At 44.6% G+C, this 22,678-nt stretch overlaps 1 protein-coding gene across 1 annotated transcript; it reads left to right on the forward strand.

The window, feature by feature from the left end:
* Nucleotides 1-8,636: 8,636 nt before the first annotated feature.
* Nucleotides 8,637-22,417, forward strand: LOC311115854 (uncharacterized protein; the record flags this gene model as incomplete). Its single annotated transcript, XM_084190985.1, has 3 exons — nt 8,637-8,741; nt 21,452-21,622; nt 22,168-22,417. The coding sequence occupies exons 2-3, from the start codon at nt 21,453-21,455 to the stop codon at nt 22,415-22,417; spliced, it is 420 nt and encodes a 139-aa protein (XP_084047111.1). The 5' UTR covers nt 8,637-8,741; nt 21,452.
* Between the last annotated feature and the right edge of the window lie 261 nt (nt 22,418-22,678).

Consider the following 22,678-nt stretch of genomic DNA (forward strand, 5'->3'; position numbering starts at 1 on the left):
GTTTGCAACTGCACATGGGGACAAAGATTGTACTTTTTGGAGAAATATCCTCTGGTCTGATGAAACAAAAATAGAACTGTTTGGCCATAATGACCATCATTATGTTTGGAGGAAAAAGGGGGTGGCTTGCAAGCCGAAGAACACCATCCCAACCGTGAAGCACGGGGGTGCCAGCATCATGCTGTGGGGGTGCTTTGCTGCAGGAGGGACTGGTGCACATTATGTGGATATATTGAAGCAACATCTCAAGACATCAGTCAGGAAGTTAAAGCTTGGTCGCAAATGGGTCTTCCAAATGGACAATGACCCCAAGCATACTTCCAAAGTTGTGGCAACATGGCTTAAGTACAACAAAGTCAAGGTATTGGAGTGGCCATCACAAAGCCCTGACCTCAATCCTATAGAAAATGTGTGGGCAGAACTGAAAAAGCGTGTGCGAGCTGGGAGGCCTACAAACCTCTCAGTTACACCAGCTCTGTCAGGAGGAATGGGCCAAAATTCACCCAACTTATTGTGGGAAGCTTGTGGAAGGCTACCCGAAACGTTTGACCCAAGTTAAACAATTTAAAAGGCAATGCTACCAAATACTAATTGAGTGTATGTAAACTTCTGACCCACTGGGAATGTGATGAAATAAATAAAAGCTGAAATAAATCATTCTCTCTACTATTATTCTGACATTTCACATTCTTAAAATAAAGTGGTGATCCTAACTGACCTAAAACAGGGAATTTTTACTAGGATTAAATGTCAGGAATTGTGAAAAACTGAGTTTAAATATATTTGGCTAAGGTGTACGTAAACTTCCGACTTCAACTGTATAGTCTGTGAGTTTAAAGGCGAGCTCTGACTGCTGGCGGCACAGTTCAATGTACCAAAACAGTTCAACAATACCTGTACTGAAGTCATAAAACCTGTACTGAAGTCATAAAACCTGAGAACAGATTCATCGTAACTTTACCTGGCTGAGCTGACAGGCAGCCTGGTACATTCCTTAAATACCTGAAGAGAGGGAACTATCTATGAAAATGTTGCTGTACCTGTTCCAGATATGAAAACACTGTCACTGCACACACACACACACACACACACACACACACACACACACACACACGAAGCAGATAGGCATTGCACGCACACACAGGTCTGTCTTGTTCAATGCCACAGTAGGTTTCTGTGTCTGGTTAATTTCCTCCCCTTGTCTTAAGCAAAACCACCAATTATGCAAAACCCTCTCCACTTCTTTGAACATTATGCTCCTAAACTTTTACTGCTTTTTTAAATCCATACATCGTCTGGTCCAGTTAAAACCTACAGACTCAGATGCAGCACTTGATTCAGCAGCCCTAAGCGGCGGGGGGAGGCCGTGTTCCCATTTTCAACCATTTCATGTGTCTGACGGTAGAACTCCGCCTACTGCTGGCCAATCAGATAGCTCCGATCACCGTGTCACCGCCACAGCTTCCTCAAGCCACAGACTATAAAAAGAAGCCCAGAACGCACAGCAAAGCTGATAATACTGTGATAATACATTTAAAACCATGTCTAGAGAGAGACTCAATGAATACAGCAGAGAGCTGCTGTTGTTATGAGTAAATTCATGTAAAAAACTGTCAACCCTTTGCTCAACACTTTTATAGCCATAAAATGGGCTTTCTCCCTACTTCCACTCGCGCTACAACCAGCACTGAGCTGTAATGAGTATAGAAATATATAGACTATATATATATAGAAAAGTGTTCCGATAAGCTTAAGCTGTTTATTATCTGCTTTTATCTGTCTTTTTTCATATTGAGGAATATTTCACTTTCTCTGGCCATAGGAGTAACAACATGAATTGGTGCGTGAGGCAGAAATAATCAAATCAAATCAAATTTTATTGGTCACATGCACCGAATACAACAGGTGCAGACATTACAGTGAAATGCTTACTTACAGCCCTTAACCAACAGTGCATTTATTTTAAACAAAAAAAGTCAGAATAAAACAACAACAAAAAAAGTGTTGAGAAAAAAAGAGCAGAAGTAAAATAAAGTGACAGTAGGGAGGCTATATATACAGGGGGGTACCGTTGCAGAGTCAATGTGCGGGGGCACCGGCTAGTTGAGGTAGTTGAGGTAATATGTACATGTGGGTAGAGTTAAAGTGACTATGCATAAATACTTAACAGAGTAGCAGCAGCGTAAAAAGGATGGGGTGGGGGTGGTGGGGGGGGGGGGGGGGGGGGGGGGGCAGTGCAAATAGTCCGGGTAGCCATGATTAGCTGTTCAGGAGTCTTATGGCTTGGGGGGTAGAAGCTGTTGAGAAGTCTTTTGGACCTAGACTTGGCACTCCGGTACCGCTTGCCGTGCGGTAGCAGAGAGAACAGTCTTTGACTAGGGTGGCTGGAGTCTTTGACAATTTTGAGGGCCTTCCTCTGACACCGCCTGGTATAGAGGTCCTGGATGGCAGGAAGCTTTGCCCCAGTGATGTACTGGGCCGTACGCACTACCCTCTGTAGTGCCTTGCGGTCAGAGGCCAAGCAGTTGCCATACCAGGCGGTGATGCAACCAGTCAGGATGCTCTCGATGGTGCAGCTGTAGAATTTTTTGAGGATCTGAGGACCCATGCCAAATCTTTTTAGTCTCCTGAGGGGGAATAGGCTTTGTCGTGCCCTCTTCACGACTGTCTTGGTGTGTTTGGACCTGTCTTGGTGTGTTTGGTGTGTTTGGACCAGCAGCCCATAATGCGGTGTGAGTTTCGCCATCAGCTGGAAGACTGCGTCCACTTTTCTCAGCGGAGGGCGGGAGGGAGAGCGGAGGGCGGGAGGGAGAGCGGAGGGCGGGAGGGAGAGCGGAGGGCGGGAGGGAGAGCGGAGGGCGGGAGGGAGAGCGGAGGGCGGGAGGGAGAGCGGAGGGCGGGAGGGAGCGCGGAGGGCGGGAGGGAGAGCGGAGGGCGGGCAGGAGAGCGGAGGGACGGTGAGTCGGGTGAGAGGCAGCCTCATCGTCCCTCCCTCCCTCCCCTCAGACTGACCATCAGACGCAGGCCATCAGTCCAGTAGAAAATTCAAAATGATGCTCACTCAGCTATGCCTCATACAAATGATCTATTACCAGTGTGATCATATACCTAATTGTTGTACATATAATTTAAAAAATGGTCTGAGAAGAACAACATTGGCAGGCATTTTACATTTTAGTCATTTAGCAGACGCTCTTATCCAGAGCGACTTACAGTTAGTGCATACATTATTTTTTTTCATACCCCCTGTGGGAATCGAACCCACAACCCTGGCGTTGCAAACGCCATGCTCTATCAACTGAGCTATATCCAACATGCAGTGATGATGTATTGGGCCTATAGCCTATGGCCTACTGCACAAACCTCACTGCTACAGAACTGTTTTTAATTGGTTAATGTTGCACAGGGTTACGTTTCCTAAGTCATGTTAAAAAACTATCAGAGCTGTAGATCTCGGCTTGCATCTCGACTCAGAAAGTGATCTGGACTCAGAAAAGGTTGGTGACCACTGAGCACAAACTCAGGGCCATAACCTATTCAAACTCAGGGCCATAACCTATTCAAACTCAGGGCCATAACCTATTCAAACTCAGGGCCATAACCTATTCAAACTCAGGGCCATAACCTATTCAAACAGAGGTTGTCTCCTGACTTGCAGCCACTACTAGGAGACCTTGTTGTTCTGTACAGGAAGTTCTCTGTTGGCCTAAACACTGTACTGTTGTCAGGTACACACACACCCCCCCTTGATTTCAGCTGCTCTCACTCTGAAGTCGAGAGAGACAGAGACAGAGACAGAGAGACAGAGACAGAGACAGAGAGACAGAGAGAGAGAGAGAGAGAGAGAGAGACAGAGACACAGAGAGAGAGAGAGAGACAGAGACACAGAGAGACAGAGAGACAGAGAGAGAGAGACAGAGAGACAGAGAGAGAGAGAGAGAGAGAGAGAGAGAGAGAGAGAGACACAGAGAGAGACAGAGAGAGACAGAGAGAGACAGAGAGAGACAGAGAGAGAGAGAGAGAGAGAGAGAGAGAGAGAGAGAGAGAGAGAGAGAGAGAGAGAGAGAGAGAGAGAGAGAGAGAGAGAGAGAGAATAACGCTTTATTGAGACAATAGCAACAGTTGTTTTTTCCTGATGAAAAAAAGTCAGGACCAGACAAGAGGAGAGATTGTTGACACTGTTGTTTCTCAAGACATGGACAAGTCGGCATGGGCAGAGACAGGCTGGCACCCAGCCTATGGTCCATCCAGTTTAACTACAGTTTAAAAGATCACAATCAGGCCAGAGCACTTTAACAAACACCACATATTTGCAGTGGGATTTGTTCAGTGCTTTAGTGACAGTGGCTGATTAGGTGTATGGCAAACATGCTGCAGGGGGAAAAAGCAGAGCTTTGATGATAGCAAAGAGACATTTTTGAGAGGTTCTCGAGGGACAATACTGTTGCGTAAACTTGCAAAATGATCACGTCTCGAGTGCTAACTATGGAGGTTGTGCATGACACTCCCCCGACAGTTTCTCCCCTCCAAGCAGGACGGTGTAAACAGAGTTGTCTCGTTCAGCCCAACACTCCTACAGTATAAATGGTAATAGCAGATGTTTCTGAAACAGCTGACATGTATAGACATTCTCCTTATATTGTAGACTTGTTTTTATAGATTTTTTACCTGAAATTGTACCAACAGCCTGTTAACCTGTGGTCCTCTGTAGCTTATTTTTATTATTATTATAACCTAGCTGCCTCCTGCCTGTTACACTGAGCCACGTAAAACTATGGAAGCCCGTTCCCGCCACCATTTTAAAAAAATGTCGATACTATCGCAAAATGTTTGACATGCGCAAGTCAAAACTATGTAAGTAAAACATTTTAAATAGCAGATCATACAAATATAATTCTCTCATTTGTAACATTGTGTGGTGATTTCAGAGGTGTCACCACAGGTCCCAGAGTGTTGGGGGGGGGGGGGGTTGTTTTCCTGGGGCCCAGAGTTTTTCCTGATCTGACAGGCTACCCTAACCAGGTAAAACTCTGAGTATGATATAGTAATACATCAGCTGTAAAAAAAAAAAAAAGGGGTTTATAAAGGCTATGATGGGACCAGATATTTCTAAATCAGGTCATATGGTAAAAAAAGAAAAACTCCTGGAAAACTCCTGGCTCTAGGGAGGATTAAAACATTAAAATCAAGTCAAACAAATCATGAGGCGAATCAGTCTAAACAACAGTACCTTGTCCCTCTTTTCAATGCTTTTGTGTCAATATTTTTAATTAAACTAAATCTAAAGTGCTGGGGCAAATGCCAGCTCGCCATCAGTTTGCTGGCAGCGCTGCTGTGCTGATCTCTGCAACGTGGAGAGATGGAAATCACCACACAATGCTACAAATGAAGGAACACAACCGATATGTATCATCTATATGTATTTTATTTTTGGGGTGGCGGGACTGGGCTTCCATAGAAAACAGCTCGCCAGTGAATTATACCCACGTTTTCAGTCGCAATTAGCTTTTTGGCTACTTTGAAGAATCTAAAATCTAAAACTTATTTTGATTTGTTTAACACTTTTTTGGTTACTACATGATTCCATATGTGTTATTTCATAGTTCTGATGTCTTCACTATTATTCTACAATGTAAAAAATAGTTTTAAAAAATTAAGAAAAACCCTGGAATGAGTAGGTGTGTCCAAACTTTTGACTGGTACTGTATGTAAATTGTAATTTCGGCCCGCTAACTCTATTCAATGAGAATAAGGCCAAAACTCTCACTCTCCATCTCCACCCCTTCCCATCTCGTTTCTCTTCTGGCTGTACTGATAAGAACACAGAGGAACAGACGTCTGTGCGTAGGACCTATAAAGGATGAATGAACAAAAAAGGGGCATTTTATCCCAAATGTCCCGGAAGAGAGAACAAGAGAAGGGAGGTATGAGGCTGTGAGCAACAGAGATCTGGGTCACTCGCTGCATATATTTGGACATAACACACACACACACACACACACACACGCACACACAAAAAAACGACACTTCCAGTTTTTTGGAGCACATTAATCTTTCAACAGTAATAATCTTAAACTCCACAACAAAAGAGCACCTTACTTCCTGAAATATGACTGAAAAACATACAGATCATTCTGCTTTTTGGAACGCATTCACTTTGACACAGCTGAGTAATTTCTCGTCTGTGACCGAGGAACAGTGAATTATAGCTCTCTGTTAATTAATTATCATTAGTGAAATGAATCGAGATCGTCAGTCCGATGAGGGACGTCTCTCTCTCTCTCTCTGATCGGTTACTGGCACACACCAACCTGACAGTTGGCGTGTGCCACGCTGCAGAACCCAGCTCAGTGGGATAACAGTGATACCACCACCTGTGTGTTAATCCAAACAACTGCTCTGTTTCACTAATGATGTCATGGAGTCAGAGGGTAGGTTAGAGTCCCAAATGGCACCCTATTCCCTACATAGGGCACTGGTCAAAAGAAGTGCACTATACAGGGAGGAGAGGAGAGAAGAGAGAAGGGGAGGGGAGGAGAGGGGAGAAGGAGGTGAGGGGAGAGGAGAAGGGGAGGAGAGAGGAGAGGAGAGGAGAGAAGAGAAGAGAAGAGAGAAGGGGAGGAGAGGGGAGAGGAGAAGGGGAGGAGAGAAGAGGAGAGAAGAGAAGAGAGAAGGGGAGAAGAGAAGAGAGAAGGGGAGAAGAGAGAAGGGAAGAAGGGGAGGAGAGGGGAGAAGGGGAGGAAAGGGGAGAAGGGGAGGAAAGGGGAGAAGGGGAGAATAGGTGAGAAGGAGGAGAGAAGGGAGGAAAGGAGAGAGGAGAGGAGAGAGGGGGAGGAGAGGAGAGGGGGAGGAGAGGGGAGAGGAGGAGAGGAGAGAAGGGGAGGAAAGGGGAGAAGGGGAGGATAAGTGAGAAGGAGGAGAGAAGGGAGGATAGGAGAGAGGAGAGAAGAGAGGAGAGGAGAGGAGAGAGGGGGAGGAGAGGGGAGAGGAGAGAAGGGGAGGAGAGAAGGGGAGGAGAGAAGGGGAGGAGAGAAGGGGAGGAGAGAGGAGAGGGGGGAGGAGTGAGGGGGAGGAGAGGAGATAGGGGGAGGAGAGGAGAGGGGAGAGTAGACCCCACAGAGCCCCAGGACAACAAAATTAGACCCAACCAAATCATGAGAAAACATAAAAGATAATTACTTGACATATTGGAAAGAATTAACAAAAAAACAGCGCAAACTAGAATGCTATTTGGCCCTAAACAGAGAGTAGACAGTGGCAGAATACCTGACCACTGTGACTGACCCAAACTTAAGGAAAGCTTTGACTATGTACAGACTCAGTGAGCATAGCCTTGCTATTGAGAGAGGCCGCCGTAAGCAAACCTGGCTACGTATTTCCCTCAGATTAATTTTGATAAACTCCCTTATCTACTGGGTGAAATACCACAGTGTGCCATCACAGCAGCAATATTTGTGACCTGTTGCAACAAGAAAAGGGCAACCAGTGAAGAACAAACACCATTGTAAATACAACCCATATTTATGTTGATTTATTTTCCCATTTGTACTTTAACTATTTGCACATTGTTACAACACTGTATATAGACATAATGACATTTGAAATGTCTTTATTCTTTTGGAACTTCTGAATGTAATGTTTACTGTTAATATTTATTGTTTATCTCACTTTTGTTTACTATCTACTTCACTTGCTTTGGCAATGTTAACTTACGTTTCCCATGCCAATAAAGCCCTTAAATTGAATTGAGTTGAGGGGAGGAGAAAGTATGAGAGGGAAGGAGGGGAGAGGGGAACGGAGGAGAGGAGAGGGCAGTTCCATGGTAGCATCAAGCCATGCCAGATTACCCAAACCCCTCAACCATCTGGTGAAGAGCCGTCTCTCCAATCCTCCATCAGTCTGTCTGTCCCCTTTAATTGAGTAGCCGTGGAGTCCTCACTAAGACTTCAGCCCTGTTTCGCTCTCTCAGTCACATGACCGCGCTGACCCCGAACCTTACTGCCCTTTATTGGATATTTATCTTTTCACATCGTCCTTTCTAGCACGTTCCAGCAGCTATGGTGGATGCGTAACCAGGCCAGACCAGTTCAGCTTGGTAGTGTGAACAGAGTGTTAGGGGTGTGTGAGTACTGGGTAGGCAACAGCACAGCCACAACGCCTCCTTGTCACAGAGCCTAGTCAATGACCATAAGCCCTTTAACTGCTCTTACTTACTGTCTCTCTGGCTGGAGCAGGAGATTAGAATCTAGCTAACCCTGTACACATAGGGTCACAGCCCTCTCAGCTGGCCAACCCTGTATCAGGGACATAGCCCTCTCAGTGAGGGATTACTTTAAATAGAGAGCTCTTCCTCTCTCTGGTGATTTCTCTCTCTGTCCCACACTCTCTCTCCCTCTCTCTGTCCCACACTCTCTCTCTCTCTCTCTCTGTCCCACACTCTCTCTCTCTCTGTCCCACTCTCTCTGTCCCACACTAGCTCTCCCCCACACACTATCTCTAGTAATCTCTCCCTGTGTCTCCCTCCCTCTCTCTCTCTCAATCTCTGTCTCTCTCACGCTGTCCCTCAGTTCCTCCCTCTCTCTCTCCCTCCCTCCCTCCCTCCCTCCCGTCCGTCCCTCCGTCTGTGTGCCCTCTCAGCCTGACCAGGGCAGGAGGATATCAGGCAGAAATGAGAAGCTCCATCCGGTTGGTTTCCAGAACAAGACAGCATCACACTGCACAGCTTCTGAACTGCACTCAGGGTAATTTCCACTACAACTAATGTGACTGTGGCGTTTATGAGTGCCTGATTGGATTCCTATTGTCAAATCATAGTCCGTCTATACATCAGGGCTGAATTGTCTGAAACTTATGGATTAGGGATGGCACAACAGCAGTTTCGATACTCGTTAGTATCGTGGCAAGGAAACAAAACACAAAGCGGAATTAGCTTCTTTAGGAAAACAGCCCTAAATGTTGGAAACAAATATCATCATGTTGTCATCCAGTTACATGTATTTATTTTCCAAGCTATAGCACACAATGTTTAACATAGAGCAGGTTTTTAAAGGACCAAAGAGTTGTCTGCTTCGTGTTTTCTTTTTTGCCGTGGAAAAAAATAATATTGTGATACTGGTATAGTCACAGTCCTACTCACGATACGATACGTATTTGCCATTCTCATGATTCTATAAGTATTGCGATACGATACGTATTTGCCATTCTCATGATTCTATAAGTATTGCGATTCGATACTGCGATTTGATGTTCCAAACATATTGCTCGCTACATGTCTGCTGCAGAGAGGAGAGAGCATGAGAAAAATGAGTTTTGATCAGTCGTGGAAATAAAAAAGTGCTGAAAACAGGTTGGAGAATAAAGCTATAGGATGAACAATACCAGAGTTAGGCTGCAGGTACAGCCGGCTAGCGTTAGCTGACGCTACATAGCAAAAATAAATAAATACAAGTATCAATATAAGTATCGATCAAACTAGTCAGAGTATCGATATAATATCGTCCAAAATAATATTGCGATATGTAAACTATCGATTCCCCTCCATCACTACTATATATATATATATATATATATATATATATATATATATATATATATATATATATATATATATATATATATATATATAGCTTACTGTAGTGCAAAACATAAAACAGACTGAATATGTGACAGATGAGAGAGAGCGAGGCACCATAGTTAATCTATAACCCCATCCTGAAGGGGAAACCAAGGCCGGGACCAGCACTACTAAAGATCAATATGTCCACACTCATCTACCCCCTTATCAAAAGTCATCTGAGCACTATCAATACTGTAAATTATTCATCTATTGCGTAATTTAAATTGTGATTCATGACGTTATCGGGCTGTGCTCCATGCCTGGTTCACACACACGCAACTGTAAAGGCACAATCTGTAGTTTAATTTATGTTTAAAAGTATTGACTAGGCAGGACTGACAGGCCTGTGCTGTACTCTGACTGGCTGAAATGGAACTGTTTGTTCTGTGTGTTTTGTTTGAGAAGTTACTGATTCCCCCTTTAAAAATGGATCTCCAAAGTATTGAGCTTCACTTCTGACGCCAGTATCATGGGCTACTGTATCCTCTACAGACCCTGACTACTTTGAACAGGAAATGTTTAATAATACATTCCTGGACTTGACAGACTATGAATTACAGGTGGAACAGGTGGAACAGACTACATAATGAGAAGGTGTGATGACTATGAATTAATTACAAGGGAAGCTGAGACTACACTGAGTGTACAAAACATTAGGAACACCTAGGACTCTACAAGGTGTCGAAAGCGTTGCACAGGGATGTTGGCCCCATGTTGACTCCAATGCTTCCCACAGTTGTGTCAAGTTGGCTGAATGTCCTTTGGGTGGTGGACCATTCTTGATACACACAATAAACTGTTGAGTGTGGAAAAACCCAGCAGCGTTGCAGTTCTTGACAAAAAAAAACGGTGCGCCTGGCACCTACTACCATACCCCATTCAAAAGGCACTTAAATATTTTGTCTTGCCCATTCACCCTCTGAATGGCACACATACACAATCCATGTCTCAATTGTCTCAAGGCCTAAAAATCCTTCTTTAACCCGTCTCCTCCCCTTCATCTACACTGATTGAAGTGGATTTAACAAGTGACATCAATAAGGGATCATAGCTTTCACCTGGTCAGTCTGTCATGGAAAGAGTTTCTAATGTTTTGTAGACAGTGTGTAGTAAGGTGTGGTGACTATGGTGACAAGGGGAACAGGTGGAACTGAGACTGTGGTAAGAAGGCGTGATGACTGAATTACAAGGGGAACAGGTGGAACAGAGACTGTGGTAAGAAGGCGTGATGACTGATAAGGAAGAGGGAAAGAGAGCGATTAAAAGGAGAGGAGGTGGTGTGACCTCTCCTCTCCTCCCCCTCTCCTCTCTTCCCTTCTCTCCTCCTTCTCACCTATTCGACGTTGCAGTAGGGTAGTTTCAGCAACCACTCCACCGCATGGCATAAGACTACGCTCCAAAGTCTTTCCCCTGCCACCTCACTGTTAGCCCCCTGCCTAAAATAAGTTGACTTCAGTTAAGTTTTGGTTTTCAGTTTAAAACCATATGGTTAAGGAGGACCTAGATGTTGATTGAGGGGTGATTTGTGGGTCTTTGTGAGCCCAGCCTGGAAAATGACTGCGTTAGGGGAAACACTGGACACAGATACTGTATGCCGAGCTTCCTACAGCCCGGACTGGTTAGGGGAAACACTGGACACAGATACTGTATGCCGAGCTTCCTACAGCCCGGACTGGTTAGGGGAAACACTGGACACAGATACTGTATGCCGAGCTTCCTACAGCCCGGACTGGTTAGGGGAAACACTGACACAGATACTGTATGCCGAGCTTCCTACAGCCCGGACTGGTTAGGGGAAACACTGACACAGATACTGTATGCCGAGCTTCCTACAGCCCGGACTGGTTAGGGGAAACACTGACACAGATACTGTATGCCGAGCTTCCTACAGCCCGGACTGGTTAGGGGAAACACTGACACAGATACTGTATGCCGAGCTTCCTACAGCCCGGACTGGTTAGGGGAAACACTGACACAGATACTGTATGCCGAGCTTCCTACAGCCCGGACTGGTTAGGGGAAACACTGACACAGATACTGTATGCCGAGCTTCCTACAGCCCGGACTGGTTAGGGGAAACACTGACACAGATACTGTATGCCGAGCTTCCTACAGCCCGGACTGGTTAGGTGAGTTGGTGCAGTACTGTGCCTCGAGTGTGACTCAGATCTGCTAGACTGGTTCCTTACACATACCAAGACTACCCTCGTGACTCTCTCTAAATGTGAAAACATACCAACATTCCTCTCCTTTCACTGCGCACAGACACTCAAATCATAAAGCTGAACCTTCACACGTCACACAGCGTCCAAACAGAGCTGACTCATTCATTGTTATATTAAAATACTGTTTCATTTTTTAGCCTAGGTACTAATTAAAATGCAACAACCTAAAATACACACACACCCATAATAATTTGATGACTGTGTCTAGTCACGATGACATGTCAACACTAGTCGTTGCAGCTGCATGGCTTCTTGTTGGCTGGTCCTCACTACATATTCGTCGCCAAACCCACTGGCTCCAGGCCATCTATAAATCACTGCTAGGCAAATCCCCGCCTTATCTTAGCTCATTGGTCACCATAGCAACACCCACCCGTAGTCTGCGCTCCAGCGGGTATATCTCACTGGTCATCCCCAAAGCCAACACCTCCTTTGGCCGCAATTCCTTCCAGTTCTCTGCTGCCAATGACTGGAACAAATTGCAAAAATCTCTGAAGCTGGAGACTCTCATCTCCCTCACTAACTTTAAGCATCAGTTGTCAGAGCAGCTTACCGATCACTGCACCTGTACACAGCCCATCTGAAATTAGCCCGCCCAACTACCTCATCCCTATATTGTTATTTATTTTGCTCATTTGTACCCCAGTATCTCTGGGGGGGGGGGGGGGGGGGGGGGGGGGGCATGGGCAAGTTGCAGCGGAGGGTGCAGAGCTGGTGGCCGGGGTAGTGGTAGCCAGGTGGAAAGCATGGCCAGCCGTAGCAAAAATGCTTGTTGAAATTCTCGATTATTGTAGATTTATCGGTGGTGATAGGGTTTCCTAGCCTCAGTGCATTTGGGAGCTGCTCTTATTCTCCATGGACTTTACAGTGTCCCAAAGCTTTTTGGAGTTAGTGCTACAGGATGCACATTTCTGTTTGAAAAAGCTAGCTTTTGCTTTCCTAACTGATTGTGTATATTGGTTCCTGACTTCCCTGAAAAGTTGCATATCGCGGGGGCTGTTCGATGCTAATGCAGTACGCCACAGGATGTTTTTGTGCTGGTCAAGGGCAGTCAAGTCTGAGGAGAACCAGGGGCTATATCTGTTCTTAGTTCTGAATTTTGTTAATGGGGCATGCTTATTTAAGATTGAGAGGAAAGCACTTTTAAAAGAACAACCAGGCAGCCTCTACTGACGGAATGAGGTCAATATCCATCCAGGATACCCGGGCCAGGTCAATTAGAAAGGCCTGCTCGCTAAAGTGTTTTAGGGAGCGTTTGACAGTGATGAGGGGTGGTCGTTTGACCGCGGACCCATTACGGACGCAGGCAATAAGGCAGTGATCGCTGAGATCCTGGTTGAAGACAGCGGAGGTGTATTTAGAGGGTAAATTTGTCAGGATGATATCTATGAGGGTGCCCATGTTTACAGATTTTGGGTTATACCTGGTAGGTTCATTGATAATTTGTGTGAGATTGAGGGCATCTAGTTTAGATTGTAGGTTGGCCGGGGTGTTAAGCATATCCCAGTTTAGGTCACCAAGCAGTATGAACTCTGAGGATAGATGGGGGGCAATCAGTTCAGATATGGTATCCAGGGCACAGCTCGGGGCTGAGGGGGGTCTGTAGCAAGCGGCAACAGTGAGAGACATTTCTGGAAAGGTGGATTTTTAGAAGTAGAAGCTCAAACTGTTTGGGCACAGACCTGGATAGTATGATAGAGCTCTGCAGGCTCTCTCTACAGTAGATTGCAACCCCACCCCCTTTGGCAGTTCTATCGAGACGGAACATTTTGTAGTTGGGGATAGACATTTCTGAATTTTTGGTGGCCTTCCTAAGCCAGGATTCAGACACTGCTAGGACATCAGGGTTGGCGGAGTGTGCTAACGCAGTGAATAACTCAAACTTAGGGAGGAGGCTTCAGATGTTAACGTGCAAGAAACCAAGGCTTTTACGGTTACAGAGGTCAACAAATGATAACGCCTGGGGAGTAGGCGTGATACTGGGGGCTACAGGGCCTGGGTTAACCTCTACATCACCAGAGGAACAGAGGAGGAGTAGAATAAGGATACGGCTAAAGGCTTTAAGAACTGGTCTTCTAGTGCGTTGGGTACAGAGAAAAAAAGGGGCAGATTTCAGGGCGTTGTAGAAAAGATTAAGGGCAAGGATATGGAAGGATATGAGTACAGTGGAGGTAAACCTAAGCGTTGGGTAACGATGAAAGAGATAGCATCACTGGAGGCACCGATTGAGTCGGTCTCCTCGTGTATGGGGGGGTGGGACAAAGGAGATGTCTAAGGCAGGTTGAGCTGGGCTGGGGGCTCTACAATGAAACAGTACAATAAGAAATAACCGAAACAGCAATAAGCAAGGCATATTGACATGGGAGAGAGGCATAAAGCAATCACAGGTGTTATTCGAGAGAGCTAAGACAACAGCTGGTAATGGTGACAAAGTTTGGGCTGAGGCTAAACATAAACAGGATGCGGTACCGTAAAAAGGAACAGTCCAGCAGGCATCAGCTGTATAGCTGAGTTATCATAAGGTTCGGTGAACAGCAATAGGAGAGTTCGGAGGTAGTTCGGGGGCTGCTACAGCACTGGCGAGCAAGAGGCCCGGCTTGCGTGTGCTAGCGGGCCGGGGCTAGCAGATGGATCTTCATGGTCGACGTCGTAACTGGAAGCCTGTTGAAACCACATCAGACGATTTCGTCGGCAAACCAGTCGTGTTGGATCGGCGGGGCTCCGTGTCAACACTAGGAGGTCCCGTCCGGTTGACAGAGAGGTAGATAGCCAGGAGATGGGCCTGGCTCGAGGCTAGCTCAAGGCTAACTGGTGCTTGCTAAGGGGCAATGGTAATTAGCCAACGACAACAGCCATTTGGTTGCAGCTAGCTGGTTGCGATGATCCAGCGCTAGGGTTCAGTGATTCCGGCAGAAAATACGATATGCTCTGGGTCGATAGCACGCTGTGCAGACTGGCCGACGAATTGTCCAGGCTAGAGCTAGAGCTGGCTGGTGGGTAGTGCAGGCCACGGACAATGGTGAAGACGCTAACGGTGGCTAATAGCAAGTAGCCATTCGGTTGCAGCTAGACTAGTTTCAGCTTAAGGTTCTTGATAAAAGTTATAAAGAAATAATAGAATCCTTTCCACGTTGGGTGAGGCGGGTTGCAGGAAAATATATTTAGTTAAAGAATGAAAAGTAAAATTGAGAAATATATACAAAATAGACAAAAAACACGTCCGCACTGCTACGCCATCTTGGAATGAAGATTTAGATGCCTTGCCAACAGACAGCTGTTTGGCGTGAGGAGGTAAAGGCCAGATGCCTTGCCAACAGACAGCTGTTTGGCGTGACGAGGTAAAGGCCAGATGCAGAAGGAGAAAAAGACATAACATCCTAAATATGATTTGCCATTTTCCCTCTGGGATTTATTTAGTAGCCTACCTATCCATCCAAATATGCATTTATTTATTTTGTATATTATCTATATGAATACTTCAGTATAGTAGCCTAACATTATCAAGATCATTCAATCTCAATGCTCAGACCACAAAGTAAAAAAAGATTCAGAGTAAAACAGTTAAAATGACTGATATCAGATGACAAAGGCTCATAATTGTATCATGTAGCTAAACAACCACAACAACCCTACTGCATTACATCTATTACAGCGCCTTCAGAAAGTATTCACACCCCTTGACCTTTTCCACATTTTATTGTGTTAGTCTGAATTTTAAATTGATTAAAATTGAGAGTTTGTGTCACTGGCATACACACAATACCCCATAATGTCAAAATGGAATTATGTTTTTAGACATTTTTACAAATTCATTAAAAATGAAAAGCTGAAATGTATTGAGTCAATAAGTATTCAACCCCTTTGTTATTGCAAGCCTAAATAAGTTCAGGAGTAACAATGTGCACAACAAGTCCCATAATATGTTGCATGGACTCTGTGTGCAATAATAGTGTTTAACATGATTTTTGACTTGGAGGTTATCCAATGCCTTGCAAAAGAAGGGTACCTATTGGTAGATGGGTAAAAAAAAAAAAAAGCAGACACTAAATATCCCTTTGAGCATGGTGAAGTTATTAATTACACTTTGGATGGTGTATCAATACACCCAGTCACTATAAAGATACAGGCGTCCTTCCTAACTCAGTTGGTGGAGAGGACCACTCAGGGATTTCACCTTGAAGCCAAATGGTAATATTGAAACAGTTACAGAGTTTAATGGCTGTGATAGGAGAAAACTGAGGATAGATCAACGACATTGTAGTTACTCCGCAATACTAACCTAATTGACAGAGAGAAAAGAAGGAAGCCTGTACAGAATAAACATATTCCAAAACATGCATCCTGTTTATAACAAGGCACTAATGTAAAACTGCAAAAAATGTGGCAAAGCAATTGACTTTTTGCCCTGAATACAAAGTGTTTGCGTTTGGGTCAAATCCAATACAACACATTACTGAGTACCACTCTCCATAGTGGTGGCTGCATCATGTTATGGGTGTGCTTGTAATCGTTACGGACTGGGGAGTTTTTCAGGATAAAAAAAGAAACGGAATGGAGCTAAGCACATGTATAATCCTAAAGGAAAACCTGGTTCAGTCTGCTTTCCACCAGACACTGGGAGATCAATTCACCTTTCAGCAGTACAATAATCTCAAACACAAGGCCAAATATATACTAGAGTTGCTTACCAAGATGACATTGAATGTTCCTGAGTGGCCTAGTTACAGTTTTGACTTAAAATCGGCTTGAGAATCTATGGCAAGACCTGAAAATGGCTGTCTAGCAATGATCAACAACCGACTTGACAGAGCTTTAATATTTTTTTTTACAATCATGTGCAAATACTGAACAATCCAGGTGCGCAAAGCTCTTAGACACTTACCCAGAAAGATTCAGCTGTAATCGCTGCCAAAGGTGATTCTAACATGTATTGACTCAGGGGTGTGAATACTTATGTAAATTAGACATTTCTCTATTTAATTTGCAAAAATGTCTAAAAAAATGTTTTCACTATCATCATGGGGTATTGTGTGTAGATGGATGACACAATGTTTTATTTAATCCATTTTGAATTCAGGCTGTAACATCAAAATGTGGAATAAGTCAAGGGGTATTAATACTTTCTAAAGGCACTGTATATCTAATGTTAAGAGCTGTATAGGAGGAGACTCCCTCTATCCCCGTGGGCATCACATCACATCCCACACGCACGCACACACACACACTGCTCCCCCACCCACCCACCCCCTCCCTCCCTCTCTCTCTCTCTCTCTCTGTTTGCTTTGCGGCGGCTTGTTCATGCGTGGGCACAGTTGACTCTGGCACCTCTATTCTCCCACAGCAGAGCAGAGCTGGAGGGAATGACAGGGAAGATTCCACCTGCCTAGTCCAGCCACGCTAGCTGAGCCAGCGGTGTGAAGGCATCCATCCTTCCTTACACAGATCTCATCTGACTGGAAGATTCCACCTTCGGCCACATTTCTTACTGAGATTCCACCTTTGGCCACTTGACACCAACAAACGCCCCATAATATCTGGCCCTCTGCCCTCTCTAAATCGTGGCATTGAATGGTTCAGCAGACTTTTAGCCCTCCATAACTGGCTACGAGACAATTGCAGCTCTGTGGGTGTAACATTCTTTGACATTTTTGATAATTTCTGGAAACAAAGCTTGTTTTATAAGGAGGATGGGATCCACCCAAATCATTTGGGTTCCTGGATCCTTCACAGCATTATAAGGCTGCGTTGAGACAATGACTTATCAATGCCCCAAGTCCAGCTCATTTAATCCCTACCATTGTGTCGCTGAGTTGTCATAATTATTCAGCAAATGTACATTATCCCAGGAGCGTTGGAAGACAATGTAAATAACCTAATTTATGTCCCTCTTACTGCCCTGAATGCCTCTGCTGTTACTACAGCTATTTTATGCAGTACCCATATGCCTATGAACCAGAGTAATACTGTTAGCACTGAGGTGGTGTGCCCTAGTAGGAAGTCCACTGTGTGCAGCTCACCCTGCACTAATAAAAATAACCTGAGTATGTCTACCTCTGCTAAGTTTCCCAGTAACACAAGAAAAATAATCAAGCATCCCAGAAAAGTCTTAAAAAGAGCCCACGTTAACATATGTAGCTTAAGAAACAAGGTTCATAAAATCAATAATTTGCTAGTAACAGATGACATTCATATTCTGACAATCTCTGAAACTCACGTAGATAATACCTTTGATGATACAGTGGTAGCAATACAAGTTTATTTACAGAAAAGACAGAAATGCCAACAGGGGCGGTGTTGCGATATATATATATATATATTCAGAACCACATTCCTGTAAAGCTTAGAGAGGTTCTCATGTTAAATACTGTTGAAGTAATATGGCTACAGGTTCACCTGCCTCACCTAAAGCCCATTCTGGTGGGAAGCTGCTATTGACCACCAAGTACTAACAGTCAGTCTCTGGATAACATGTGTGAAATGCTTGATAATATATGTGATATCAATAGAGAGGTATACTTTCTGGGTGATTTAAATATTGACTAGCTTTCATCAGGCTACCCACTCAAGAGAAAGCTTCAAACTGTAACTAGTGCCTGCAACCTGGTTCAGGTTATCAATCAACCTACCAGGGTAGTTAAATAGTACAGGAATGAAATCATCAACATGTATTGATCATATCTTTACTAATGCTGAAGAAACTTGTTTGAAAGCAGTATCCAAATCCATTGGATGTAGTGATCACAATATAGTAGCCATATCTAGGAAAACCAAAGTTCCAAAGGCTGGGCCTAATATAGTGTATAAGAGGTCATACAATACGTTTTGTAGTGATTCATATGTTGCTGATGTGAAGAATATTTGTTGGTCTGTGTTGTGTAATGACGAGCAAAAATGACTGTAAAAACGGTTAAATCCCCATGGATTGATGAGGAATTGAAAAATGGTATAGTTGAGAGGGATGAGGCAAAAGAGACGGCAAATACGCCATGGCAGCAGCTAATGGGGATCCATAATAAATACAAATACTGACATAACAGTGTTTGCACTATATACACTATAAAGTAAACACTGTAAAATAGGACTGAAAATAACATCCGACAGAATTAAGTGCCTATGCAGTGTGCACTTCGATATAGGATGACCTCTCCTATAGGCCTATGGCACATTATGCAATCTATATGGTGTAGCAAATAACTGGGAGGAAAGTAACATATGTATCTTGTTAATTTCTAAGAGGTTTAAAATAGTAATATTTGTCATTAGCCTTCCTTAGAAATCTAAATATATCAATCATTAAGTGACACTGTTTGGCTTTTTGAGACTTTTTGGGGCGGCAGGTAGCTTAGTGGTTAAGAGAGTTGTGCCAGTAACCGAAAGGTCGCTGGTTCTAATCCCCGAGCCGACTAGGTGAAAAATCTGTCGATGTGCCCTTGAGCAAGGCACTTAACCCTAATTGCTCCTGTAAGTCGCTCTGGATAAGAGCGTCTGCTAAATGACTAAAATGTAAAAATGTAAATGTATAATTCTACATGGGAACCAGTTTTGCACCTTGTCCTGGTAAAATCTAAAATGTGCGTCTCTCTCTCTGGCACAAGGCTCAAATGCTATCAGACACGTTTTGGAGATAAGATATCACACTGAAGGGTTTGGAGAGGGAGGCATTCTCCACCGTATCACCTCTGGCGAGCCGTGCGCGCCCGCAGCGCACAGGGACACTTCACGCACGGGTACGCTTTCAATGCCAAGACAAGCTTTTGAAACGATTATTGTTATGCTTTAATTATTCACACATTCTATTCTAACCCTATAAAAAAATATGGGTAGGGTGGCATATGCATAAAGCTCAAACACATAACTGACGTTTTATATAGTCAGAAAGCAGGTGTCATAACGTTACATGCTGTTTCGGTGCCTTCTGTACTTACCCCATTGCCGCGGAGTTTTGGGACAACCCTTCAATTATAAAAACGTTTGGAGAAGCGAACTTCAAAAAAATAAAAAATGTTATTAAAACAGATCCAGTCTCTAGTTATTGGATAAGTCCATTCCAGTGCCTCGGCTACGAGCAATTAATGCGATCAGAGAGAGTAGAGCAATATGATCCCTGCACTCCTCACGAGCCGAGCGGCGTTTCGATTCTCCTGCTAGTCAAGCTTTCACTCTGGCGACCACAGAAAAACCTCATGCCCATTTCATTAGACTAACTTATTTATTCAGACGAGGTAACAACCTATGATCCACCCGTTCCGTGTCTTCTTTCCGCAACCGCAAGGCTGATAAAAAAAAAACGCCTTGCTTTCAAAAAATAAGTTATAATGTTCGCTGAATATTCCTTGACTGCTGCGCTAGAGTTGCCTTGCCTCGGATCTGCGCTCTCTCAGATCTATCCCCAATGGGTTTGTGTTTCGTGAGAGGCAGGCAGAAAGCAGCAGAGAGCAGCAGTAGCGACACTGTGCGGCTTCCACCTGCTCTCAACAGTCCTACCTCCCACACACAGATCTCCTTTCTACAGCGTTCTAAGAGCCTGGGATATTAAGTTACACTGTGGTCTATTTCATCGCCTATTCTCAGGGGAAAAGTGAGAGAGAAGTGGCCTTTTAGCCTATTTGTGACAAAATTAAAATGTGCTTTTCACAAGAAACAATAGGCCTTTATTTCAAACTGTGCAAATACCCTAGGCTAAACGGGTTGCATTGATTTGATGTCGTTCTGCAGTGATAGACCTAGGCCCAAAATTACAATAAAATGCATGTAGGCATAGGCTAATTGATAGGCAATTACCTACTATTCTCTGCACTTACATGTCTTATAGATGGAGACGAGGCTGGTTTTCGGCTGGTTTTTTCTGATTCAGGCTTTGTTCGAACTGACCCCCACTTCAAGTCACATTCCACGCCAATTTCAAACTTCAGGTGGCAGGTGCTTGATTTGATTCTCTGCAACCATCATGGGTTCAATGTCAAGTTCTTATTATTTGACCTACCTCTGACGATGACCGTTCACACTTAAGTAATATGTAGGAACGATTTGTTGCTAACAGTTGGCGTTGGCGAAATCTATAAATAAAATGTCTTGACTGTTTCTGGAAAAAAAAGGCGCACGCGCGAGATCCGGAACCAATGATATCGGTAGCGTGTTGTTAGGGGAACGTTTTTGGCATGGCACTGTTGTCAACATTTGTCCAGTCGTACATGCCGAAGTTGTCTGCTGAATAAATACAATTGACAGGTAATTGCTTACATTTTGTCTTCACAGTTTATTATTTTATGTCATACTTAGCTGCGATGTAACCAAGAGAGGTTTTACAACAAAATGTCATAACTAAAGTTATCTTGGTTGCATCGCAGCTATGCCATATATCTAGCTAGCTACATAGCTAACTTGCTTTTGTTAGAAAAGCGAAAGTAACTGTTCGCCAAATAACGTCCCAGACAGTTGATTACGTTAACCAAATCTGGGGTGTATTCATTAGGATTCCGTTGCAAAAGGAGAACCCCTGGCCAGCTAGCTAGCAACAACAACAACACATGCGAAACTAACCCACTGCCTTTTCCCGGTATTTCCAAAGATGTAAAAAAGTAGTGAGTGTCTGGTATTTCTCTCATTGTAGAATGGCAGATGGTCCAGAAACGCCGCCTAACTATGAGGAGCAGTTTGCCCACCGGTTTTCTCTCGAGGACCCAGAGTACCAGCAGTACGTGAATCGCCCCGCCAACCCCCCGCCGCTGGTAGAGGACTGGAGGGGTCGTGGAGGTGGACACAACCAGGGCAGAGACAACAGGTAAACAACAACAACAACCTTAGCTAACTGGGTGCGTTCAGCTCATTAAACGTTTTGCTACGTTGCGTGACGGTTTGTACTGATCAACACGTTTCCTCTACCAGCGGCAGGGGGGTTGGCGGGGCGACTGTGACCAATTCAAATCTCCAAAAACTCGTGCAGCACACCTTACACAGTCGCCCTCTGGGCTACCACAATCACGTGGTTCTTCAACTGGTCGTTCAGAACACCACTGTTTCTGTTGAATCAAACGTTGCACACCGTTTTGATCTGCTGAACGCAGCTTGTCTCTTCATCACGAATATCTTTAACACAATATTGGACTAATAACTACTACCATATTATTCTGTACCATAATAAGAACAGGACACTTTCACGTTGTTTCCAGACGTGTTTCTGCACAACAATAGCAGCTGGTTTGATAATGTGTCATTTTCCCAGTTTGCCAGGGATGGATATCATGTTCATTTGTTTGATTTTCTCTCTCCCCCCCCACATCTCTTTCTCTCTCTCTTCCTCTCTCTCTTCCGCTCTCTGTTCTCCAGATACCAGGACCGTGGCGGGTACAGGGGCCGAGGCTGGGGAGGAAGGGGAGGGGACAGGGGTTGGGGTGGGGACAGGGGTTGGGGGGGAGACAGGGACAGGGACAGGGACCGGGGGGGGGACAGGGACAGGGGGGGAGACGGGGACCGGGGGGGAGATAGGGACAGGCGTTATGGCCAGGGTGGTGGTGGGCATCAGTCTGGACGATACAACTCCTACAACCAGAGACCATCACACCAGGACCACTACTGAACTCTTACTGTGGAGTGACCACATGCACATTACACCAGGGCTCTCCAACCCTGTTCCTGGAGAGATACCCTCATGTAGGTTTTCACCCCCAGTTATAACTAACCTGATTCAGTTGATCAACCAGTTAATTATTAGAATCAGGTGCGCTAGATTAGGGTTGGACTGAACCTACAGGAAGGTAGCTCTTCGGGAACAGGGTTTGAGAGCCCTGCGTTACATACACACACACACACACACACACACACTGTGGCCATAGCGGTT

This window comes from Coregonus lavaretus (assembly GCF_964263955.1).
Source record: "Coregonus lavaretus genome assembly, contig: HAP1_SCAFFOLD_3599, whole genome shotgun sequence".
Lineage (NCBI taxonomy): Eukaryota > Metazoa > Chordata > Actinopteri > Salmoniformes > Salmonidae > Coregonus > Coregonus lavaretus.